The 22,467-nt window shown below is 33.3% G+C and overlaps 1 protein-coding gene across 1 annotated transcript; it reads right to left on the bottom strand.

Moving 5' to 3' along the window:
- Positions 1-12,453: 12,453 nt before the first annotated feature.
- LOC133202112 (uncharacterized) lies at positions 12,454-14,506 on the bottom strand. The gene is made up of 2 exons (XM_061337920.1): positions 14,371-14,506; positions 12,454-14,206 (listed from the first exon to the last, which is right to left on the bottom strand). Exon 2 carries the CDS (start codon positions 14,109-14,111, stop codon positions 12,921-12,923), a length of 1,191 nt encoding a protein of 396 aa, XP_061193904.1. The 5' UTR covers positions 14,112-14,206; positions 14,371-14,506; the 3' UTR covers positions 12,454-12,920.
- Between the last annotated feature and the right edge of the window lie 7,961 nt (positions 14,507-22,467).

The following is a 22,467-nucleotide window of genomic DNA, read 5'->3' as shown; positions in this document are numbered from 1 at the left end:
TAGCCAGAGTTTAGCTGTTGGTGCTGGGAATGAAAAACTGTGTCATACCTTCTTTGTTCTCGTCTGTTTTGCTTTTTTCTATAAATAATTAAAAAAAAAAAAACATCCAGCATAAGCTATTAACCATATACAAATCATCCTTGTCTTTATTCTACTTGGATACTGATTTCGATTTCACAATTTGCAAGATAGATCTAGAATTGAACGCATACATATATTTCCTCTATACATTTATCAGCCTTTAATTTTTTAACAAGATCTTTAAAATGCATTTTTCAGAACAGACAGATGTTTATCAGATGTAAATCACCATAATTTGCGCTATTTAGCATTTCATTGAACACGCCTGCAAAACCTAAGAGATATAATTAAATTAATTGAAATAAGCAACAAACTTTTCGAATAAATAAGAGTATATCAATTCTTGAATAAGATTCAGATCACTGTAAATAAATTACTGGCTGTGTCATTCTGCGCACCAAGAACATCTTTACTCCACTGTTTGCCACACATACGCACTAGAAACATCTTAATAACTCCACTGGCTGCGTCATATACGCACCAAAATCATTTTGATAACTCCACTGGCTGTGACATGCTACGTACCAGTAAACATATTACCTTCACTGGCTGCAACATGCTGTACACCAGGATTTCACTGGCTGCGACATGCTACGCACCATGAACATATCTTGGTAACTCTACTGGCTGCGTTAAATACGCACCATGAACATCTTAATAACTCTACTGGCTGCAACATGCTATGCACCTAGGACTTTCACTGTCTGCAACATGCTATGCTCAAGGACTTTCAACATGCTATGCTCAAGGACTTTCACTGGCTGCGACATGCTATGCACCAGGAAACAGCTAATTGCCTTCACTGGCTGCACCATGCTATGCACCAGGAACATATTGTTAAATCCACTGTCTGCGCAATGTTTTACGCAACAAGACTTCTTGCATCATACTAAACACTAAAATATCTCTGTCTGCACATTACTGTGTACCAAATCTATCTTATATAATGAATCTCAATGTGTAATAAAACCAATTATCCCATGTTTACCCCTTTATCCCGTGGATATGACTCATTGGATAAATTTTTCATAATCCACAGTTAAGTGCAGTTGTGACGTCACAATGGTTTTTGCGTTAGCGTGATGAAGTAAAATAAAGTGGAGTCCTATATAAAACAGTGTAAAACATTGGTTGTGAAGTATTAAACAAGGGATAAAAAGAATTTCCCACGATTTGTAGTTGGATATGACTTTTATCCAACTCGTTGTGTGTTTTTATCCCCTCGCCAAGGCTCGGGGATAAAAAACACACAACTCGTTGGATAAAAATCATATCCAACTACAAATCATAGGAGATCCTATATTTCTTCATTACTGCAATATGTTATACGCAAAAGGTTCGCTATTTCATAAACTTATATTGCAAACTTTGTCTTTGTCATACTATTTAATGAATTTTTCATAAGTGTAATTAATATATTTGTTACCGACTTGAACACTGTTCATTTCATCTCCTGCAACATTTTAGCATGGAGATAATAGCAATTACGTTTCAAATTTCTCTAGCCTTTAGAACGGCATTTACATCCAATTTTCATAATATTTACCAATTGAAGCAGTATTAGATGAAATATATGGAGATAACAAACAGTATTCAAGCTCAAAAGTCCATTATACAATACAAAATAGGAGCAGAGCAAACACGGACCTCCAGACATCAGAGGTGGGATCAGGTGCCATGGAGGAGTGAGCATCCCCTGCCGACCGGTCACACCCGCCGTGTGCTCCTTGTCATGATCGGGAAATAACGGAAAAATCCGTCGACAATTCAGTGTGTAAATAATGGCCTAACAATTAGTACGAAAAACGTCAGTCAGCATTTGACTCAATGATAAATTGTATTTGCTGACAAGGTCATTGTATCGACCATAGAACTTACGAAATGATGACTTTAAACGAGACAGCTGATATTCTTGTTTCATCAACTTATTTGTCAATAATTTACCTAGTTTTAGAAATTGTACATACATAGAGCATGCTCTTGCGTATCGAATCAACTGAGAGATATATACCCCGTATGCAGGTGATGAAGGTATATTGCTGCATAAGTAAGGGAAGTTGACGATTGAAAAGTTAAAGTCATCACGTTTATCATAAAGCTTGGTTGTTAGATTACCATTAACGTCTTTTTCAAGTAAAATATCCAAATATGAAACAGATGTTTCAGACTCTGTGGTATCTTTTATCTCAAGTTCACCAGGATATATCGTATCGACATAAGAATGAAAATAGCCATTGTTAATTGACAATACGTCGTCGATATATCTAAATGTCGAGTTGAACGCCACAGCAAGTGTTTTCTTCTTTTCACGTACAAGATTTTGGACAAATTCTGCTTCATATGAATACAAAAAAAGGTCTGCTAATAACAGGGCGCAATTGGTACCCATAGAAATTCCAATAGATTGTTGGAAGACCTGGTCTCCAAAAACTACATAGATATTGTCAATCAGAAACTCAAGCATCTTTTTAATGTCAACTTCAGAGTACTCGTGTGTACAATCAGAATGTTTTTAACAAAATAATTTTGCAAATGACCAATGACAAGGTAAGTATATTTACGAGTTCCATTTTTATTGAAAAAGCAGCTGTCAATGATATCAAAAAGCCTGGACTTTAATTTATCGTGGGGAATGGTTGTGTATAAAGTTGAAAAGTCGTAAGTTTTTAAGCTGTTGATTTTGGTAAAATCTTGTGATTTCAAATTTTCCAAAAGTTCCTTGGAATTTTTAAGTATCCACCTCTGATTTACACCACTTCTCGAATGTATTGTTGCACAGTACTCTTGAAGTTTCTCCTTCACCACTGTTAATATCTTAGTGAGGAGTAAAGATAGAGGCTTGGTTGAACATTTACTGGAACCCGCTATGTATCTTTGTTTGTAAGGATTTTAATGAAGTTTCGGAATCCAATATAAATATGGTAATTCGAATTCATTTTGGTTGTTTGGAATATTAAAAATATTCAAAACTGACATATGATTTTGAAGAATTTCTTCCTTAGAAAGGGAACTATGAGTATAAGTTGGATTACCACTTGTAGAATTAAATCCAAGTTCCTCTAAAATACATTTAATATAATGATCCTTACAAACAAAGACAATGTTGTTACCTGCTTTGTCAGCAGGGACCAGTACGTACTGATCATGTAATCTATCTAATTCTTTTTTCACTTCTGGATTATTGAATACAGAAGGATAGATGGTTTTCATATTGCCTCTCAATCTTTTAATGCGCGATTTTAACATACATCTGATACATTTAATCCATTCTGACAAAGTGTCAAGGTCTTCTTTTTCATGTCTGGCCCATCGCCTGGCGTAGTCCTCTACAGAATCCATAATATTTATGACATTCTTACGCCAGTTGAAGGATCTGGGTTCCCTAAATTTAGGACCTTTTAAAATTAGTGATCTAAGGTCCTCATAATTAACTATATTTACGTCACCAGTAATAACGTGTCCAGCAGGACTATAGTTATAGGGTGAAGAAGAACATGCACACGATGGAGGATTATGTTTCAGATATTCGATATCCAGGCCCTGTAAAGTTTTCTTGTAATTAAAAAGTTTGGAAGCAATAGTCGATGTATATTTGTAGGAAATACAAGGTGTAGTCTTTAACTTGAAATATGGTGGAATACAAGACTGGACCTTTTTGTGATTAAGAATATTACTTATATTAACCGCGTCAATTCCTTTGTTGGCATATTGAAGTTTAAGGAAAAAACGGATTGTTTTATCTGCATTTTCTTCAGTAAAACGCGGGGGTTTAAAAAGCCTATGATTGGCAATATCCATAACTACAGATCCGAGCCTATATTCTGGTATCGAGGAATCAAAAAATGGACTTTCCTTGACCTTTTCAAGAAGACTATTTAAAAGTTTCAAAGGGACAGAGTAAAGTTTGGTGCGAATATGATGTAGACCTAACTGTTGATTTACGTAAGGTAGTAATGAATCAAAAGAGACATCGTGTATTAAAGGTTTATTGTAAGACCGATGCCCATGACTACGCTTACGTCTCTGTGTATGGTTAAAAAGTCCCATCACATTTACATTGTTACACTGTGGACTGGAAAGATTTCCAACACTATCGACATTGTCATTACATCCATAGGGAAAGGCTGTCCCTAGCTATAGCTTTCTTATCCAAAATTCTTCTCGTTGTCTACGGAAAGGTGTACTCAGTGATGGACTGTTTGTGTGGTGGTAAATAATAATATACAGATATAGTACATGTATAATCACAATCATTTAGTGTTCAATGTAGATACCAACACAGGGATGCGAAACGTCCCTCATTCAACATTATTCAATAATTTCTTCAAAAGAAATTAATATATATATATATATATATATATATATATATATATATATATATATATATATATATATATATATATTAGGGATGGCAACGAATATTCGAACATTCGAATATTCATTCGATGAGTTGATATTCGAATATGAATTTAAGATTCGAATATTCGTTGTTTTTCAGATTTCATAAAAAGAAGTACTGTGATTAATAAATTTTGATTAGAACAGTGCTAGAATTATCCCTATTTAATTTACTAGCGATCAATTTCGATCGCCTGATTTCTTTCACTACTTTCTTATCATATAGATCTACTAAATTATATGTATCTTGTTTTGAGTAAGGTGTTAAAGAATTGTACAATAATGCTTTATGTATATTACAAAACGTACTTTCATAGTTTTTATTAGATACGATCGGATCTAGAATCGAGGACAACAAAATGAAATTTTAGAATGTCTAAAAGGCGTGAAAAGTATACTTATCAAAATAAAATTAATGGATCATTGAATGAATGTCCGATAGAATTAGTCTGTAATTAATATTGTAAAGGGCTTAATTTTAGAATAAATGTGTGAATTACTTGATTATCTCGGGTTGTACATAATCCTGAATTTTATATTCATTATCGGGAAGTTAGTTAATTAACTAGAAAAATTGTCTATAGAAATATTTGTTTACATTGTATCAAAGATTATAATCATATCTCTTATTAGGCAGATAATTGTAATTTATTACACGTATTGAAATCTGAACAGTATACCGTTATGACTATATTGCCTTTGGTAAGACGACTGGTTCCTCAGTTGGAGCTACTATAAACACACATGTTTCATTTGTTAAAATTATACTTTTCTACATTTAAATCAATTATTTATTTCAAACATTGGCAAATATCAAATGGAATTTCTTATTGTACACCTACAAAAGTCTTCATACAATTTTACTTCAAATATAAGTATACCTACGCTAAACCTTTCATGAGAGTATTATTTTATCGAATATTCGAATATATTCGAATACTTTCATTGAATATTCGAATATGAATTATTGACAAAATTGACACCCCTAATATATATATATATATATATATATATATATATATACGGAAGCCCTGGAGGGACATTGACTTACTTCTTAGGTGTTTTGACTTAGTTCTTGTGACTTAATTGTTAATTCTTGTTATTTTACATTTGTTATCACACGTTTATTTGGTGTGTTCCAATTTCGCCTTAACTGTTAAATACAGGTAAGAAAAAGTAAAAAAGTACTAAGGCGAACTGGGAATTTCTTAGTACTAGTATTGTAAAAACAAACCTTGAAAATTGATGAGGTGTTTTTATAATGATTACTTAATTACACAGTATTTGGGATTTGAAATGATTCTGTAGTCATTGTACATTTGAAAATAAAAAAGTAGATTCAACTAAAAATGGGAACTCATTTATGAATACTGTGAATGAAATAATACTGTGAATGACATAATATTATTTTTTATATATATTTTATAAAAATAATAATTTCCATTAATGTTCTCTTTAACAACATGCTCCTTGATTTTTATTGTAAAATGTATATATCATTGTTTATCACTCTTAACATATGTAAAAATAAATGAATATAAAATGATTATAAATAATATTTAAAATAAAACTTTATAATCTTTAAGTCAACAATATTTAGACTTAATGAGGTGTTTATACAAGTTCCCATTTCGCCTTAATTCACCTCACAGCGTACTAAGGCGAAATGGGAATACCAAATTTCACAGCTAAGGTGAAATGGGAACAAACCGTTTATTTAACCCCAAAACATGGCGTACAAGATGGAGGCTACGTGTAGTTTCAGAAAAGAAAGGAGTATTTTTGTAAATTTTATCTCAGTAATTTTATCTCAATGAGAAGAAAAAATAGTAGTAATGTTCATGTGTTCAATCATTATGCACACTGGAAGTTCCAAAAAAGAATTAAGAAAAAACTATTAAGTAACAAGAAATAACAAATGAGAATGAACAAATAACAATTAAGTGATAACAACTAAGTGACAAGATATAACAGATAAGAATTAAGTAATCACAACTGTACTGGACATTAAACTACAATTAATTATAAATTAAAAAACATAGTTAAACTAGGACTAAATATATCATTTTCAAAGAAATGTAAGTCAAGATACACGTTCTCCAAAGCTACGTTACACTTTGTCATAACCAGAAATAAAAATTCCTAACAAATAAGTCGCAACAAATAAGCTATAACAAATAAGTCATAACAAGTTAGTCAGTGTCCCTCCAGGGCTTCCGTATTTTTGACCAAGCTCTGGTACATGTATTCTATAAATTTTAAATTTTATGCTTAATGCACGAGAAAAGTAACCAAGGATTGCTACACACTGAAAAACTCCTAAAACGCAAAGGTAGCAAGCAAATGCTTGTATTCAAATATACCATAATGTCTTTTTAATTTAAACAAATTGCAAATTAGATTTTATTAGCATCAAAATGCTTGATAACTGAAATTAACCTTGTTTAAATCAGAATCTCTCAATGTCCAAATTACTACCAAGACACGATTGTCATAATACAGTATCTTTTTTAAAAAAAAAAAAAAAAATTTAAACATACGTTTTCCCTCTTAGTTTTGCAAGATTTCTCCCAGTGATATGGCTGATTATAAATTTCAATGCGTTTAAAGTTGTATCTAGAATCAATAGTGAAAGTTTAATTATAATCGTATTCCATATAAAATCCAACCCAATCATTCGGCAAATAAACCGATTTTTCAATATGTTTTTTAACCTTTGTCTAAATACAAACCCAATATAATAAAGCTTTCTGTGAAATATATATGTAGTATACACAGATTCTAGGCATTTGACCGAGAGACAGAGTCGACAATGTAAACCAATATAGAATTTCCATTACTAATATCGTCAGGTGTTTGAAACCTTGTAGAAATATCAATGTTAAAAATCAATCCCTAGCTGCTTTTTTTTTAAATTACTTATTATCTCGAATGTACGACATAGCAAAATGATTTTATTGCCAGCATATTACGCTTCCTTAAATTTTCCAGTAATGTATTTTAAGTACACAGATTTATTGCATTTACACTACGCCTATCTAAGATACAGTGTTTTTGTTCCTGTTTCTGTGTGAAACTGAGAAAGAAACTCTTTAACAATATGATGAATTATACAACCAAACTAAATTTAGTTATTGGAAAACCAAATCAAAATGACGTTTTTGGGTTTGTTGTTAGGCATTACATGTACAAGTCCAAATCGGTAATTATCAAAGCCTGACTTTGATAATTCTAACAAGATAGAGTCATAAGTGAAATAGCTTTGCTAAAAAGTATTGTGTCTGTGCTAAGTTAATATCATTATTATAACTTTTTAACAATAATAATAGTATTCAAAACTTTTTTTTCATAATCTTTTCAATTAACTTAAGTATTATCAAAATACCTATCTTCCACTTCAATGGCCATTTTGTATTCTGCTTATGGATGTGAAATCTATTTGACTGTTGAAGCGACGGATGCAGGACTTCATTTTCCAATGAGCAGTGGATCATTTTCAATGGCCATATTGTACTCTGCTTATGCCCATGCAGTTGATCCCATGTCTCTACGATACACCGTTTTAAAAAAAAGTTCATTAAGTGTAAGCAGCGTAAACTTTCAGGGGCAGTAACTCATACAAGGGACCAAAGAATGCTTTCGCAATGATAGAATGAAGAGAGTACTAAATGAGTCGAAGACACTAATGAAGGTTTGGAATCTCTACGGTTTACGGTTTCGGAGGAGTAGCGATAACAAGGTTTTGTTGCAAAAGGGGTGACAACTTTTGAATGGGTCAAGCTCGGGGGACAAGAACTGAATACCTGTTCCACAGGTATCGACCTTTAAATACTGACCAATAGCTACGGCCGCTTTTATTAGCACATAAACAATACCACGTGTTCCTAGTACAAATGATGAATTAATTAACAATTGGTATGAAATATATCAGACAATATACGACCCAGAGATAAGTTATATTTGCTAACAAGGTCATTATAAACCATAGAATTTACGAAATGCTGACTTTAAACGAGGTCGTTGAAATCTCTGTAACATCAACTTCTCTGTCAGTAGGCTGCCTTGGTTTAAAAATTGATCATACTCAGAACATAGACTTGAGTATTGAATAAGTTGGGCAAATATAAATACCATATGCAGGTGGTAGTGGAATATTACTAATCAAATGAGGAAAGCTGAGAATGGGAAAGCTGACATCATCTCGTTTATCATACAGTTTAGATGTTAGTTGGTCCCTATCGTCTATAGTCAGTAAAATATTTCATTATGAAACAGATATGGCAGACTGTGTTGACTTTAAATTTATTTCGAGCTACCGGGATACTAGTATATCGTGTCGACATATGAATGGAAGTGACTACTGTTCATTGATAAATCGTCACGATATAATTATCTCGATGTCGAGTTGAAGGCCGCATCAAGTGTTTTCTTTTTCTCTTGTAGAAGTTTTTGAATAAATTCTGCTTCATAGGAATATAAAAACAGTTCGGCTAATATAGGATCACAATTAGTGCCCATCAAAATTTCGAATGTTTGTTGGAAGACCTGGTCTCAAAAGTCTATATAGATGTTGCCTATGAGGAACTCCAGCATCCTTTTTATACCAACTTCAGAGTATTTGTATGTAGACTCAGAGTGAACTTTAAAAAGTAATGTTCTTGATGACAATCTCAAAATATGAATAATTTCCGAGTTCCCTTTATATTGAAGAAGCAGTTGTCTGTGATATCAATAAGCCTAGTTTTTAATTTATCGTGAGGAATGGTTGAATTAAGTGTAGAAATGTAAAAAGGTTTGATGTAACTAACTTTGGAAAAACTTTGTGATTTTAAATTTAGAATCCATATTTGATTTGCACCACTTATCGTAGAATGCTGTAGCACAGTACGTCTGAAGTTTCTCCCATACAGCAGTTACTATTTTTGTGAGGAGTAAAGATAGGGGCTTGGTAGAGCATTTGTATCGTTCTTTGTAAGGATTTTTATGAGTTTAGGAATCCAGTATAATGTAAGTTCGTTGACTGGAATGTTAAAAGTATTCAAGACTAAAATGTGATTTTGGAGAATTTCATCCTTAGAAAGTGAACTGTGAGTATAAGTGGGTTTTCCAGACATAGAATTAAAACTAAGTGTTCTTCTGAAATAGTTATAATAATTAGCCTTACAAACAAAGACGATATTATTACATGCCTTGTCTCACTGGTATGAGATGCAAATGCTCAAGGTCTGGGTTATATAAAGAGTAAAATTGAGAAACTTCATTGCAAGGAGAAAAATAGCATTAATCAATTTTGTTTTTATAAAAATGATAATGGTTATACAGCAGACTATCCGTTTGAAATGTTAGCGCCATATGCATATTCAAAATCAATATAATCTTAGAAGGGAACAATTGACTATCCACATTACAAAATTGAGAACTGAATTTTACATGAACAGTTTTTAACCGTCTACAATGATTAAGCGGAACACATGGCTCACTGGTCAGATGTGTTTGGTCAGTAACTCAAATGTCGCTGGTTTAATCCCCTATATGTGTAATTGATGGTGTGTGTTGTGTCCTTAGACAAGGCACTTTATCTGCATTGTCTCATTCCACCAAGCTGCAATGGGTACCGGTTAACCTGCGACGGACTGGTGTCCCAACCAGGGGGGAGTTAATCTCATCCTTTTAACATCACAGAAAACGAATATAAACACCGGTCTTATGAGCCATATGGCTCGAAGAGGGAAATAACTTTAACAATGGTTAGATGATAGGGGATACTTACTCCTCCAAGGCACCTGATCCCACCTGTGATATTTTCAGAGATTTTTATTTCCTCTGCTCACATCATTTAACTTATTCATTGTTCGTTGACTTCATATTTCATGCTATATGCCAGTATATATATTGGAACATTGAAAGGTTGCGAGAGCAATAAATATAAATAAAATAAAATAAAAATGTATCATGTGTTTTATATTTCACTGCTTTCCTTAAATGGATATCTGAATAAATACGTATTTATATTTTTCAATTATCATGAAAACTTACTATATTTGGACTATCATAGATTTACGTAGACACCATTCATTAATTAGATGTTAGATTCAAGAGTGTATTTGATACCATCCTATAGATGTTTTTGGGACTCTGAAAAAAGAAAAGCCTTCGAGGGAGTGAAAAGCGAGCTTGAATTGAATACCCGTTCCACAGGTATCGACATTAAATACTGACCAATAGCTACGACCGCTTTTATTAGCACATATACACTACCACGAGTTCCTAGTACATATGATAAATTAAATAACATTAGTATGAAATATATCAGACAATATACGACCCAGAGATGTTATACTCGCAAACAAGGCCACTATAAACCATAGAATTTACGAAATGCTGACTTTAAACGAGGTCGTTGAAATCCCTGTAACATCAACTTGTCAGTCAGTAGGCTGCCTTGGTTTCAAAATTGATCATACTCAGAACATAGATTTGAGTATCCAATAAGTTGGGAGATATAAATACCATATGCAGGTGGTAGTGGAATATTACTACACAAATAAGGAAAGTTGAAGATGGGAAAGGTGAAGTCATCTGGTTTATCATACACTTTAGATGTTAGTTGGCTTCTATCGTCTATAGTCAGTAAAATATTTCATTATGAAACAGATATGGCAGACTCTGCGTTGACTTTTATTTCGAGTTCACTGGGATATATTGTGTCGACAGATGGATGGAAGTGACTACCGTTCATTGATAAATCGTCGTCGATATATCTCAATGTCGAGTTGAAGGGCACATCAAGTGTTTTCTCTTGTAGAAGTTTTTGAATAAATTCTACTTCATAGGATATAAAAACAGGTCGGCTAATAAAGGCCCATCGATATTTCACATGTTTTTTGGAAGACCTGGTTTCAAACGGCTACATAGATGTTGCCAATGAGGAACTCCAGCATCCTTTTAATGCAAATGCTCAAGGTCTGGGTAATATAAAGAGTAAAATTGGGAAACTTCAGCGCAAGGAGAAATAAGCATTAATTAATTTTGTTTTTATAAAAATGATAATGGTTGTACAGTAGGCTATCTGTTTGAAATGTTAGCGCCATATGTATATTCAAAATCAATACAATCTTAGAAGGGATTCTCTTTATTATAATTTTAATGAAGTTTTTAACCATCTACAATGATTGAGCAGTGCACATGGCTCACTTGTCAGATGTGTTTGGTCAGTAACTCAAAGGTCGCTGGTTTAATCCCCTATATGTGCAATTGATGGTGTGTGTTGTGTCCTTAGACAAGGCACTTTATCTGCATTGTCTCATTCCACCAAGCTACAATGGGTACCGGTTAACCAGCGTTGGACTGGTGTCCCAACCGGGGGTGGGGGGGGGGGGGTGTGTCAATGACACGTATCGTTTTCACACCACAAAAAAAAATGATTTTAACACCGGTCTTATGAGCCATATGGCTCGAAGAGGGAAATAACTTTAACAATGATTAGATGATAGGGGATACTTATTCCTCCAAGGCACCTGATCCCACCTGTAATATTTTCAGAGAACTTTATTTCCTCTGCCCACATCATTTAACTTGTTCACTGTTCGTTGACTTCATGCTATATGCCAGTATATATATTAAAACATTGAAAGGTTGTGAGAGTAATGAATAAATAAAATAAAAATGTTTCATGTACTTTATATTTCACTGCTTAACTTACATAATAGATATCTGAATAAATACGTATTCATATTTTTGAATTATTATGAAACCTTACTATATTTGGACTATCATAGATTTACCTAGGCACCATTCATTAACTAGATATTAGATTCAAGAGTGTATTTGATATCATCCCAAAGATGTTTTGGGACCCTGAAAAAATTCAAATTTGTAAACTTGTCTTAATGTTTTAAAGTAATGAAAGAAGTATATACCGGTTACAAAGTTATATCAATAGCTGTGACAAAAAACTTCCAACTCGTGCAAACATTTATTTATTTAACAATTAAGTCATATATAAACAAACTCAATAATTTCAATAATTTCACATGCATCTGAAGTAGAGAACTTGAGGTGTGCGTGCTACCTCAGTGCGGTTTAAAACATAACTTTCGTTGTTTCCAAGCACAGTAACGATGAAATAAAATTCCCTTAGATTTTTACTTACGTGCTAAATAATAAATTATTCTTAATTGTTACATGAAGGGCCACAAATTCTCGTGTTGAATGTGGCCAAGAATAACACCAAATATCACAAATTCTTAGCACGGGGTGTTGAAAATTGCACCACTATAATTTGCAATGAAAACTTTGTCTTAAATAAATCCCTCTGTCTAGAATAAAATAATACTGTGTTTAAGATTGATGGCAAAATGGGTTCTTCCATCAGAGATCAGTGGGTCAAAAGCTTAACAATTAAATATCACAGATTGCTTTGATCTAAAATTCTAAGGTGATCAAACTTGTAATTGCCCTTCGTCCTCTAATTTCATCATCATCGCGTTGTCGACCTCAATAACCCACTTTTTAATCCAATCCTCTTTCTCGGTCGTCATAAGTTCGTTCTCTTCAATGTACTGTTTAACGTTTGTGTACGCATATGAGTCATTGACGTCACGCCACGTGTGCCAAGTCCGTTCGGAACTCGCTTTTTCATCGACAGAACAACTGGGCAAATTTCCTCCATTCAAAAGCGGAGTGTGGCCACTGGAAGACGACTGTTGATGCGGTTCTGCTTTTGCTTTCTTTTCTAGTCGATCTTTCTTCTCCACTGAGATGTTGCCTTGTGGGGTGTGGCTTCCCACTCTAGACGTTTGAGCTTTACGGTTTTCCACTTCATATTGATTATCCACCTCTTCTTTCAGTTTCTTCAATTTGTCCTTATATTGCTCCTCGTGCCATTTTCGGAACTGCTCTATCTTTTTCCTTATAGAAAATTGTTCCTCGTTTCTTGCTCGGCTGTAATCATGGAAAGATTTATGTCTCTCGGTCCTTTGCACAAGTCCCATTTGATTACTTTGAACCTGTAACTTTGCGTTTTTGTTATTCTCTTGAACATGGTTCTTTGCAGCCTGTTGATTCGAATTCTCTTTAGCTAGTTTTCGTCTATGTTCTAACCGTGATCGTCTTTCTATAAAGGGAGAGGAGCCACCGACTTTATTAATACTCTCATGGGAAAACGATTGGTCTTTTCTAATTCTAGTTACTTCAACTATATTATGCTGTGGTTGATTTTGTGGAGTCCCAGCATTGTTACGAGAAATATTGGACACTCTCGTATATTCCTTTTGCACAGGAGATGTTCCATCGTGTTTTGAATATTGGGTATGTAGAACGTATGGTGTCGTGACATCATGAACACGCGAAATACCTAATGAGCTTATGTACGGGGACTCAGCCTCGATATGGTTTACATACGGCGTGATGACTTCCTTTCTGCTAGGTGTTTGGGAGATTGGTGGAAACAAAGCTAGGTCTGTTCCTCTTCGCTGAACGTGTTTTGCGCGTTTTTTCATCACCATTTTTGCACGTGATCTTGGATTTATGTTAACATCAATTGTATCCTTCATTAGAGTTTCTGTGTTATCGTGACGAATGTGATTTGGCGAGAACGATCCTTCATCACTTGTGACGGAATATTTTAACATTATCAAGAACACATATATTTAATATCGTCATTTACTCAATATTCACGCCACATGAAGTGAAACTTTCTTTTTTCTATTCCTCAGAAATGATGTTCCTACAAAGAATATAGTGGTAAAAAATATGAAATGAAATGAATCACTCTTGGTCAGACACGGATCTTTATTAGATTATTGATCTATTGTTAACCTGTCAACAAATGCAAATAGTTTACTTCAGAAATTATTGTACATCATTTTTCTAAGAGATAAGAACACTTACATTTCAGGTCTTCCATTTCTGTTCAATCTATTCATTGGCTATCAAAATAGTTCACTGCAAAATAGAAAAATCAACACTCGTCATTATGTTCTGTTTGTTTTGCACATAATCTGAATCGAAGGAAATATTTCCATATATACAGCGCAATATTTTTCTTTGGAGAGAATGATTCATTGAATACCAGCAGAGAGCTTACAAAGTATACCAGTTACACTTCACTTGTCCTCAATGAATTTAAAGGTTTACCAGTTTATCTTTTGTTTAAATACAAACGATTAGACTTTTAATAAATTTTCCAATTTTCTGTTAAGGTCATTGACTGCATTGTGTTTAGTTGAGAACTATCCTCATTTACATAAAGCCTAGTTTGATTACGAAGAATTCTGCTTATCATGTATCTATCAAATTGCTCCTATCATAGATCTCTATCACTTTACATGCTCTTTAACAGAATTTTCGGATAGGCTTAAACTTACTAACGCATCATAATAACTATTCTAATGCGGATGGATTCAGTTCTACAACCTACCAGAAAAGTCTTTAAACAAGATATCAACAGTGTCGTGTTACTCGCTGCTCTCAAACAAAATGCATTGTCATTTTGCTGTTTTTTCCGTTTTGTCAAGAAATATTGAAACATAAGTACTGACGTCACAAGTACATTTAGAACTAATTGCATAAAAGTGTCAAGTGCAGCACTTGCCAAAGACTAACACATCTCATTGTAAATGTGTACGTGCACTTAGATTCTAAGCAAATACAGAGTTATATGCTATGAATTTCCACTTATAAGTCGATGATAAATCTTCTTCAAATGGCATCGATTCAGTGGTTCGAATTCATTATCATTAATAATAAGCAGATTAAACTTATATATGGAGGGTTTCTAATATCGTTCTAGCTGAATGATAAAAACGTATATAAAGTTGATCAATTGAAAATTGCTCAACATTATCATCCACAGATTAAGTTTTGATGAGTTTTTACTACCACTACATAAAAAGTGCTTCGACCAATTCTGCACACAATGAAATAATGACAGCTACTTACTCAAAAATTGCTTAATAATTCTTTCTTGTCAATGACTAAGTTTATGAAATATTGGATCTTAAACTTTCATTACAAAGACCTGTTCACTTGACATCAATTTTTTGTGATGTTGAGAATGATGATTTAACGGTTTCAAGTGTTTTTTTTAAATCATGAGCGTTTGACTGAGATCAATTTGCTCATGTCTGGGTTTCACTTTGGTTGATATTCTACAGCAAGGCTTACTTGTTCTGTCGCACTCATCAGGTTGGGGATATTATGGATTATTTACCATAATTATAAAGATGAATGGTCCTATTATATAGATCTGCATACATAACAAGTCTTAAGACAACCGATGATCATTTGCTCTGTTCTTTGTTCTAGGCAACAGTCTTCATATTTTCTTTAATTTCAAAGTGCCTTATGATACAGCAGTTTCCATCCACTGATTTTGACGTGTTCAGTCCCAAAGGTACAAGTACTTACAAACTTTCTAACCGTAAACGATTTGTGATGCAAATACTTATAGTATTTGTGAAAGAACAGACAAAAATTATCTATGTATTAAAAGTAGTAAAGTGTAGTGTTTTCATAATTATGCGTGTATGTCGATAAAGGATATGCTATCCTTAATTCTTAGTAACTAATGGAAGAGCGAAGTACGTGTTAACATCTTTAGCTATGTAAAGAAATAGCTTAAAATGCTAGTTAAGCATGCGCAGTTTTCCTGTTAGAAGAAAATTTTCAAACACATAATTTTCAACATGCGATTGGATTATCCCCAGGTTGTCCTGAATAGAATTTTAATTGGAACGTGTGTGATTTAGAAGATGAGCAAGACTTGTATATATAAGTACATACCGGTACAAAGATGGTTTATTAATGAAGGCAGATACTACACCGACACAGCATTAAATGATAACATAATATATATTAAAATTATTCATTAAATAAATTCTGTGTGGTCTTCTGTAGATCGAGTCCAAACACTTGCAATGCAAAAAGTACCTCCATACAAACAGGCTATGGTGATTTCGTATAAAAGATACGTAATTTTTTATATTCTCCTGCACCAAAGATGTGTTACTTCCACATTCCAAATATACATGTAATACTTTTTTAAAATATGTCTTCTATCTCAAACAAAAAAAAATGTTTATTTAATCCCCAAAAATAATAATGGTACTTTATTCTTGGTGCAAATACTTTGTATTTACATAAAACTTTTCGCCAACGAATCTATTCATCTATTTCAAATTTGCATCAAACTATAGAACCTGTGATATAGAGGTGCCATGCAAAATCGTGTCTTGTTTGGGGTCTTGTGTCTTGTTTGAGGTCTTGTTTGCGGTTTTTATGTCTTGTTTGAGGTCTCATTTCCTTTCGTGATGTGTTCTAGTGCAAATATTGTAATTGATAATATCTATCCCCCAGATTGATAATTTTGACGATTTAGTAAGACAAAGGTCTGCAAAAGAAGTCAAGCTGAAAGCTAATTCGATTTTCTAAAACCCTCGTAAATTGACCCATTGAGTGGGCCAGGCGTGGGGTAACGATTTTCCTATTGTTATACGAGATATGTACACATGATATGCGAGTTGTTTTCCCTATCAACTGTGTAATAAATGTTCCAAATCCAAAAAGAACAAGTGATCGCTTTATCTTCATGGGTTATCAATGTCGCATTCTTTACAATTGTTAAAGTTTTTAAATTTGCATTATGACTTTAAATGTCTGGACACAATATAGTCTCTGTTTACCAAGTGAAATTAAATGGAAACATCACTTGGACTTCATTGAAATCGGAGAATCGATGGTTCTTGATGCAGGGATGGGATTGCATGCCGCAAAATTTGAGAGATCGGTGTAAAGGAGAAAAGATTTATCGATCCTTATAACTTAAAACAATAAGTTCCATCGAAAAAATGGCTATTTACTTATTAGTTCAATTAAATTTTCTAATGTATTCTTGTCCGTGCATTGAGTCATAACTTAAAGAAGCCAGCAAAAGCAACTTCATAAATTAGTATGAAATGAAATTCTACTTTCATATTGCTAGCTTTCTGAGTTCTCTTTTGTTGTATTTTATTAAGGAGTATTCATAACTAGTAACACAATTCATTAGCCCATAAACATGGCATTCAAATGTTCCTACCTGTCTTTAGTACCTATATACAAGGTCATGAATGGTGAATATATACTGAACAGTAATTCCTATTCAATAGCAGATTTATATAGTTTTAAATAGTTAAGTAAAATGTTATTAAGGATTTTACTTTGGTTAAAGGGGTATTTATTTAACGTTAATCTTTTTAGCCCCAATTCCACCCCTTACGTCTCTGAATCCGCCACTGAATATGATACTCGTCATATACCTTCTCTTTCGGATGAGACCTTAATTAAATACCGAGATGGGCGTTGGCACGATAAAGAACCCTCACTGCTGAATGGCCCTGAGTGCCGAGAATCGGTCTAAATTTGAAGCCCTTCACGGTATATGAGTGAAAAATTCTCGAATGGGACGAAAAACAACATACAATCAATCTGTTTCGTTTTGGATAACAAATGGCAGCGACCTCAAAGCCACAGCAATCAGACATATTTTGCGATTTTTCTTGATAAATATTCTAATGCTAGTACCACTCTTTAGAAAATTTGTCTAATCTCTAATCTTATATAGGTACAACATACCGTATATAGCCTAAAGGAAGAATATCATGTTTGAACAGCGAGTGCACTTCTGACTTGCCAGAATCTATTGAAATCTGCATCAATTAACGATAAAATGTGCTGAAGACATTTATATGATTAATGCACGGAAACTGTTTTCAATGTGAAGAAAGGATCCTAAACTACGTTCAATTTATTCCTATATTAATTGTCTGTGGTTTAGAAAGCGTTATTATATCGACAAATAGAATATTGTACTGCAACAGAAAGCTGCATGGTCAAGTTTTAAACGAAGGTGCATTCGTTTTGCTTATATGCCAGTAAATAAATAAATGTCATGTCGACTCGACAGTATAAATTTACTTTGAACAACATTTTGAAAACATTAATATATTCTAGACATTATCGTTAATGCGCCACCCATTTTTATTAATCACTAATGGATTTTACCGAAAGCAGCATGGTAGCGCTTTATCTGACTTTAATTTGATGACAAAAATTCTAAAACTGCTTACCTAAGTCAATATTCTGTATTGACTGGACTTCAGAACATTCCTTTATTTCAGCACAACGATTATGAAAGGTTTATCTGCAACATAATGAATAAAATTGATTTAACTGAAGTGTAAAGTAAATCACAGACTATATGATTGCCTTAACAAAGAAGAAACATTACACAGTTCCTATATATCGTGGTGAATTCGGAGTCGTTTTAATAGATGCTTGATCATTTGAATAAGTAGTTCTGTGACGCCTTGTAAAGTCAAATCAATAGATTTCATTCACCTCAATCTAGAAGAATTATTGTAATGAATTAAGACCGAGAATTCGTCCCTTAAAAAGACAAAAATGGGCGTGACAGACTGAAATTAGATATGTATTTTTTACTTATATTCATGGTAAACGATTGGCAAAGAACAATTCTAAATTTTCTCTTTCAATATTGCCAACTCCTTATTATTATTCAATCAATTTTCCAATACTTTTTATATAAAATGCGCAACCCTCCAGAAAATTTAAAGAAATCAGTTTTCTGTATTGCGAAGTGAAAGGGGCATTTACGGTGTCTTCGAACAAAGTTAATGTTCTATGCTTATAGTTGTATTCATGTCGACTCATTAATTGATGACCTCTTGCAATATTTCTTTCTAAATTATTCTCTATACGAAGAATTTGAATTAATGAGATTTCCGGTTACTGGACCACCTTAAATTATTGAAAATCCTCTGTCGGAAATTGTCCAAACAGATTAACTCTTGCTAATCCCTTCACCTTGAAAATTAATATGACGGTGTAATAAGTAATAGACTTATCGGCGATTTACTAACGAATAACACATCTAGTGTAGTGGTGTTGTCAAGGCTTGCTTTTTATTACTTATACGTCTTGTAAATCTTGATCAACGAAAAGTTTGTATATTTCAGTCACAGATTTAAAAGGAAGAAATGATACCTCTGAAAAATAACTAAGTTACTAAGTTTCCGGAGCACAGTTTGATATTTGTCCTCGCATTGGTACAACATAATAACAGAACTAATCTCCAATGGGGCTAAATAATTTTTATACCACGTTTATAGAGAGATAAGTAAAATTGATATTATTGCTATATGTTTAATTATTACCTAGACGTGAAGACAGCTTGGGTACATGTAAATTCAGGCCAGTAAGAAAAGAATTTCAGTTTGGGGAGGAGGGGACCACCAAACATATTCAGTTTGAGGAGGGGCACTACCAAACAATATATATATATATATATATATATATATATATATATATATATATATATATATATATATATATATATATATATATATATATATACAAGATCGAGTTAATTGCACTTACATGAAAGATGCGTATTTTGTTAGGTATTTACAGTTTAAATTGACAAAAGATATTTATAAAAACTCACATTTTTTAGATTTTTTTTCTCACGTCTTCTATAATGCTCTTGTATATATATTTAGATCCTTTAAAAAATGACGACACATATCAATCTTTTTTAATCATCATCTTTCATTCATTCATTTGAATCCGGTATATCTACAATCCTTTAATTGAAAACACAAAATATAATTGAAATCCTCATACTGCATCAGACATGTTTACAAACATAACATGTAGCAACAGGGTGAACATTTAAAAAGTAAAAATATGTCAATAAAAATGTACTCGGATTAACCTACTCCCTTGTCGATGTGCAAGAAAGACTAATTTATACATATATGGGTCCTTTAAAAAACGAGGTGTGGGTCTAGCAAGTTAGGACTTACAGTAGTTAGGCTGTTTAAAATTCCACTTGATTTACAAATCTGTTCAAAGCATTTTTATTTGCTATCACGCTATCCAGTGCAGTGTGAATTACAACTGTCAAAGCAACAGAAATCGGTGGATATCAATAATTCATGAATTCAATAAAAATGTGTTCTTTGCATTTCAACGCATCGAACTCTATAGCTTTGCGAGAGCAAATCGATCTTAACCTTATACGATGCTCGCAGAATAAAAGGTTTGAATATTATACGTTATACCTTACCTTAGATACTTTACTTATATCCAAGACTTTTCCTCGTATATCCATGGAAGTATCATCAAATATGGATACAATTCCGATATAAATATTTCCCAGTAGAAATTGACTTATCTAATCCATTTAAATAACTGCGGTATTCTCGGCTACTAGATTCTTTTGCTAAATAACCCTTTCGTAGTTAGGTAAATACAACCTGGGTTCGAGTTTACAATTACTTATCAAAAAAGAAACATATTCGGGGCTCTGTTACAGAAAACACTGCAAAACCTTATTAATACTCCCTATCGATAGAAAATTCAATCCGTAAACGATAAATTAAATCCATTGGATAAGGCTTCGATTACAAATCCTACCACAAAATCAATCTTGAAGGACGGTGTGAAAAAAAAAATGCGATCAATCCCGAGCAATGAAAGAAAAGCAGTCCAACGGTGAATAAAACATGAGTATCATGTCAGACTGTGCCCAAGAATCTCCATAGGTCGGGTTAAGAAAGGAACTTCTCCAGACGTTTTGTTATCCCCCATTCATCAAACTTCGGAAACCAATTTGTGAAGAGAAGATTAGAACAGAACTTAACGGTAGATTAAACTCCGACTACCTACAAACCTTTCTATTAACTGCATAAATTAAAAAGGGAGCATAATAGAATAATACACATCTTCTCCGTTAATTCGTTGGCATTTAAATTGAATTATTGTACTTATTTATGTCTAATATGTTCACGACCCTGTGAGTGTTTTCATTTAGTGTTATATATACATCCAAAAGAATATGTTTTTTTTACTGTTACAATGAAAACTGTTATAACGACTCAACAAATACATGTACATATGTAATTATTATATTCTGCGTTGCGATCTACGCAAAATGTAATAAATGTAATGCAATTTGCAATAGAACACGTCCATACATTTTTGTGTTGTTATTAGATTTTGCGTTGTCTCATAACATCCATAATCCAATTTAAAAAATGCATCGCTACTTAGCTTCTAAATATCCTGTCGCCAAAATAAAATTGATGAAATCAATTAAATTCGCCTCACTGGGAGACTAAGCTTAATGGAATACTTGTAAGTCGTGGTCGATTGAGTATGACAGGTTAGCCGATTGCCGAGGTAGTCTGCCAATCGTGCTGTCCGTAAGAGGAGTGATTTCAGGAAAATTGTGCACAATCTATAATTATGCAATCGGTACATTGCAATTACTAGTAAATCATGGTTTGATTTATAACCTGGAGTGCAATGTTGCAACGAAAAGTGCTATTTAGTCGTAAAAATGTCCAAATCATATTGAATTGCATTACTACATGGGTCGATTTTATAAGGTTGTCTTCTCATCACACAAAATAATGAGGCCCATGTGCCCCAACGCTCACCTGAGTCACTTTCGCCCTACTGTTTTTTATCAGACCCCCCTCATATTTCTAAGTAAAATTTTGATCTCCAATCAAAGCCCCATCCAAACCCAAGAGTCCACGACTATAACAAAATTGAATCTACACTACCTGAGGATGCTTTTATATTAATTTGACTAATCATGGGTTTGTGTTCCTGAAAAGAATAATTCAAACTTTTCCTATATATTCCAATGTTAAATTTTGATTGCTTATTGTCGTCCCACCCTACTCCAAGGCCATGATTTGACAAACTTCAATCTACACTACCTGAGAATCCTTTCATATTAATATGACTTACCATGTCTTTGCTGTTCTTGAGATGATTTTAAAAGATTTTTTCCCTATATATTCCTATGTAAAACTTTGATCACCCATTGTGACCCCACCCTACCCCTGGGGGTCGGGGGTCATGATTTTGAAAAAAAAACTTGAATCTACACTACCTGAGGATGCTTCCATATAA

This window comes from Saccostrea echinata, unplaced genomic scaffold, assembly GCF_033153115.1.
Source record: "Saccostrea echinata isolate AGI-Se365-2 ecotype Australia unplaced genomic scaffold, CSIRO_AGI_Sech_v1 ptg000001l, whole genome shotgun sequence".
NCBI lineage: Eukaryota > Metazoa > Mollusca > Bivalvia > Ostreida > Ostreidae > Saccostrea > Saccostrea echinata.
Note: the sequence above shows the minus strand (reverse complement) of the source record. Positions and strands in the feature narration are given on the sequence as shown.

Coding starts and splice junctions, on each gene's coding strand:
- LOC133202112 (XM_061337920.1), bottom strand. CDS start 14,111: ATGTTAAAATATTCCGTCACAAGTGATGAAGGATCGTTCTCGCCAAAT.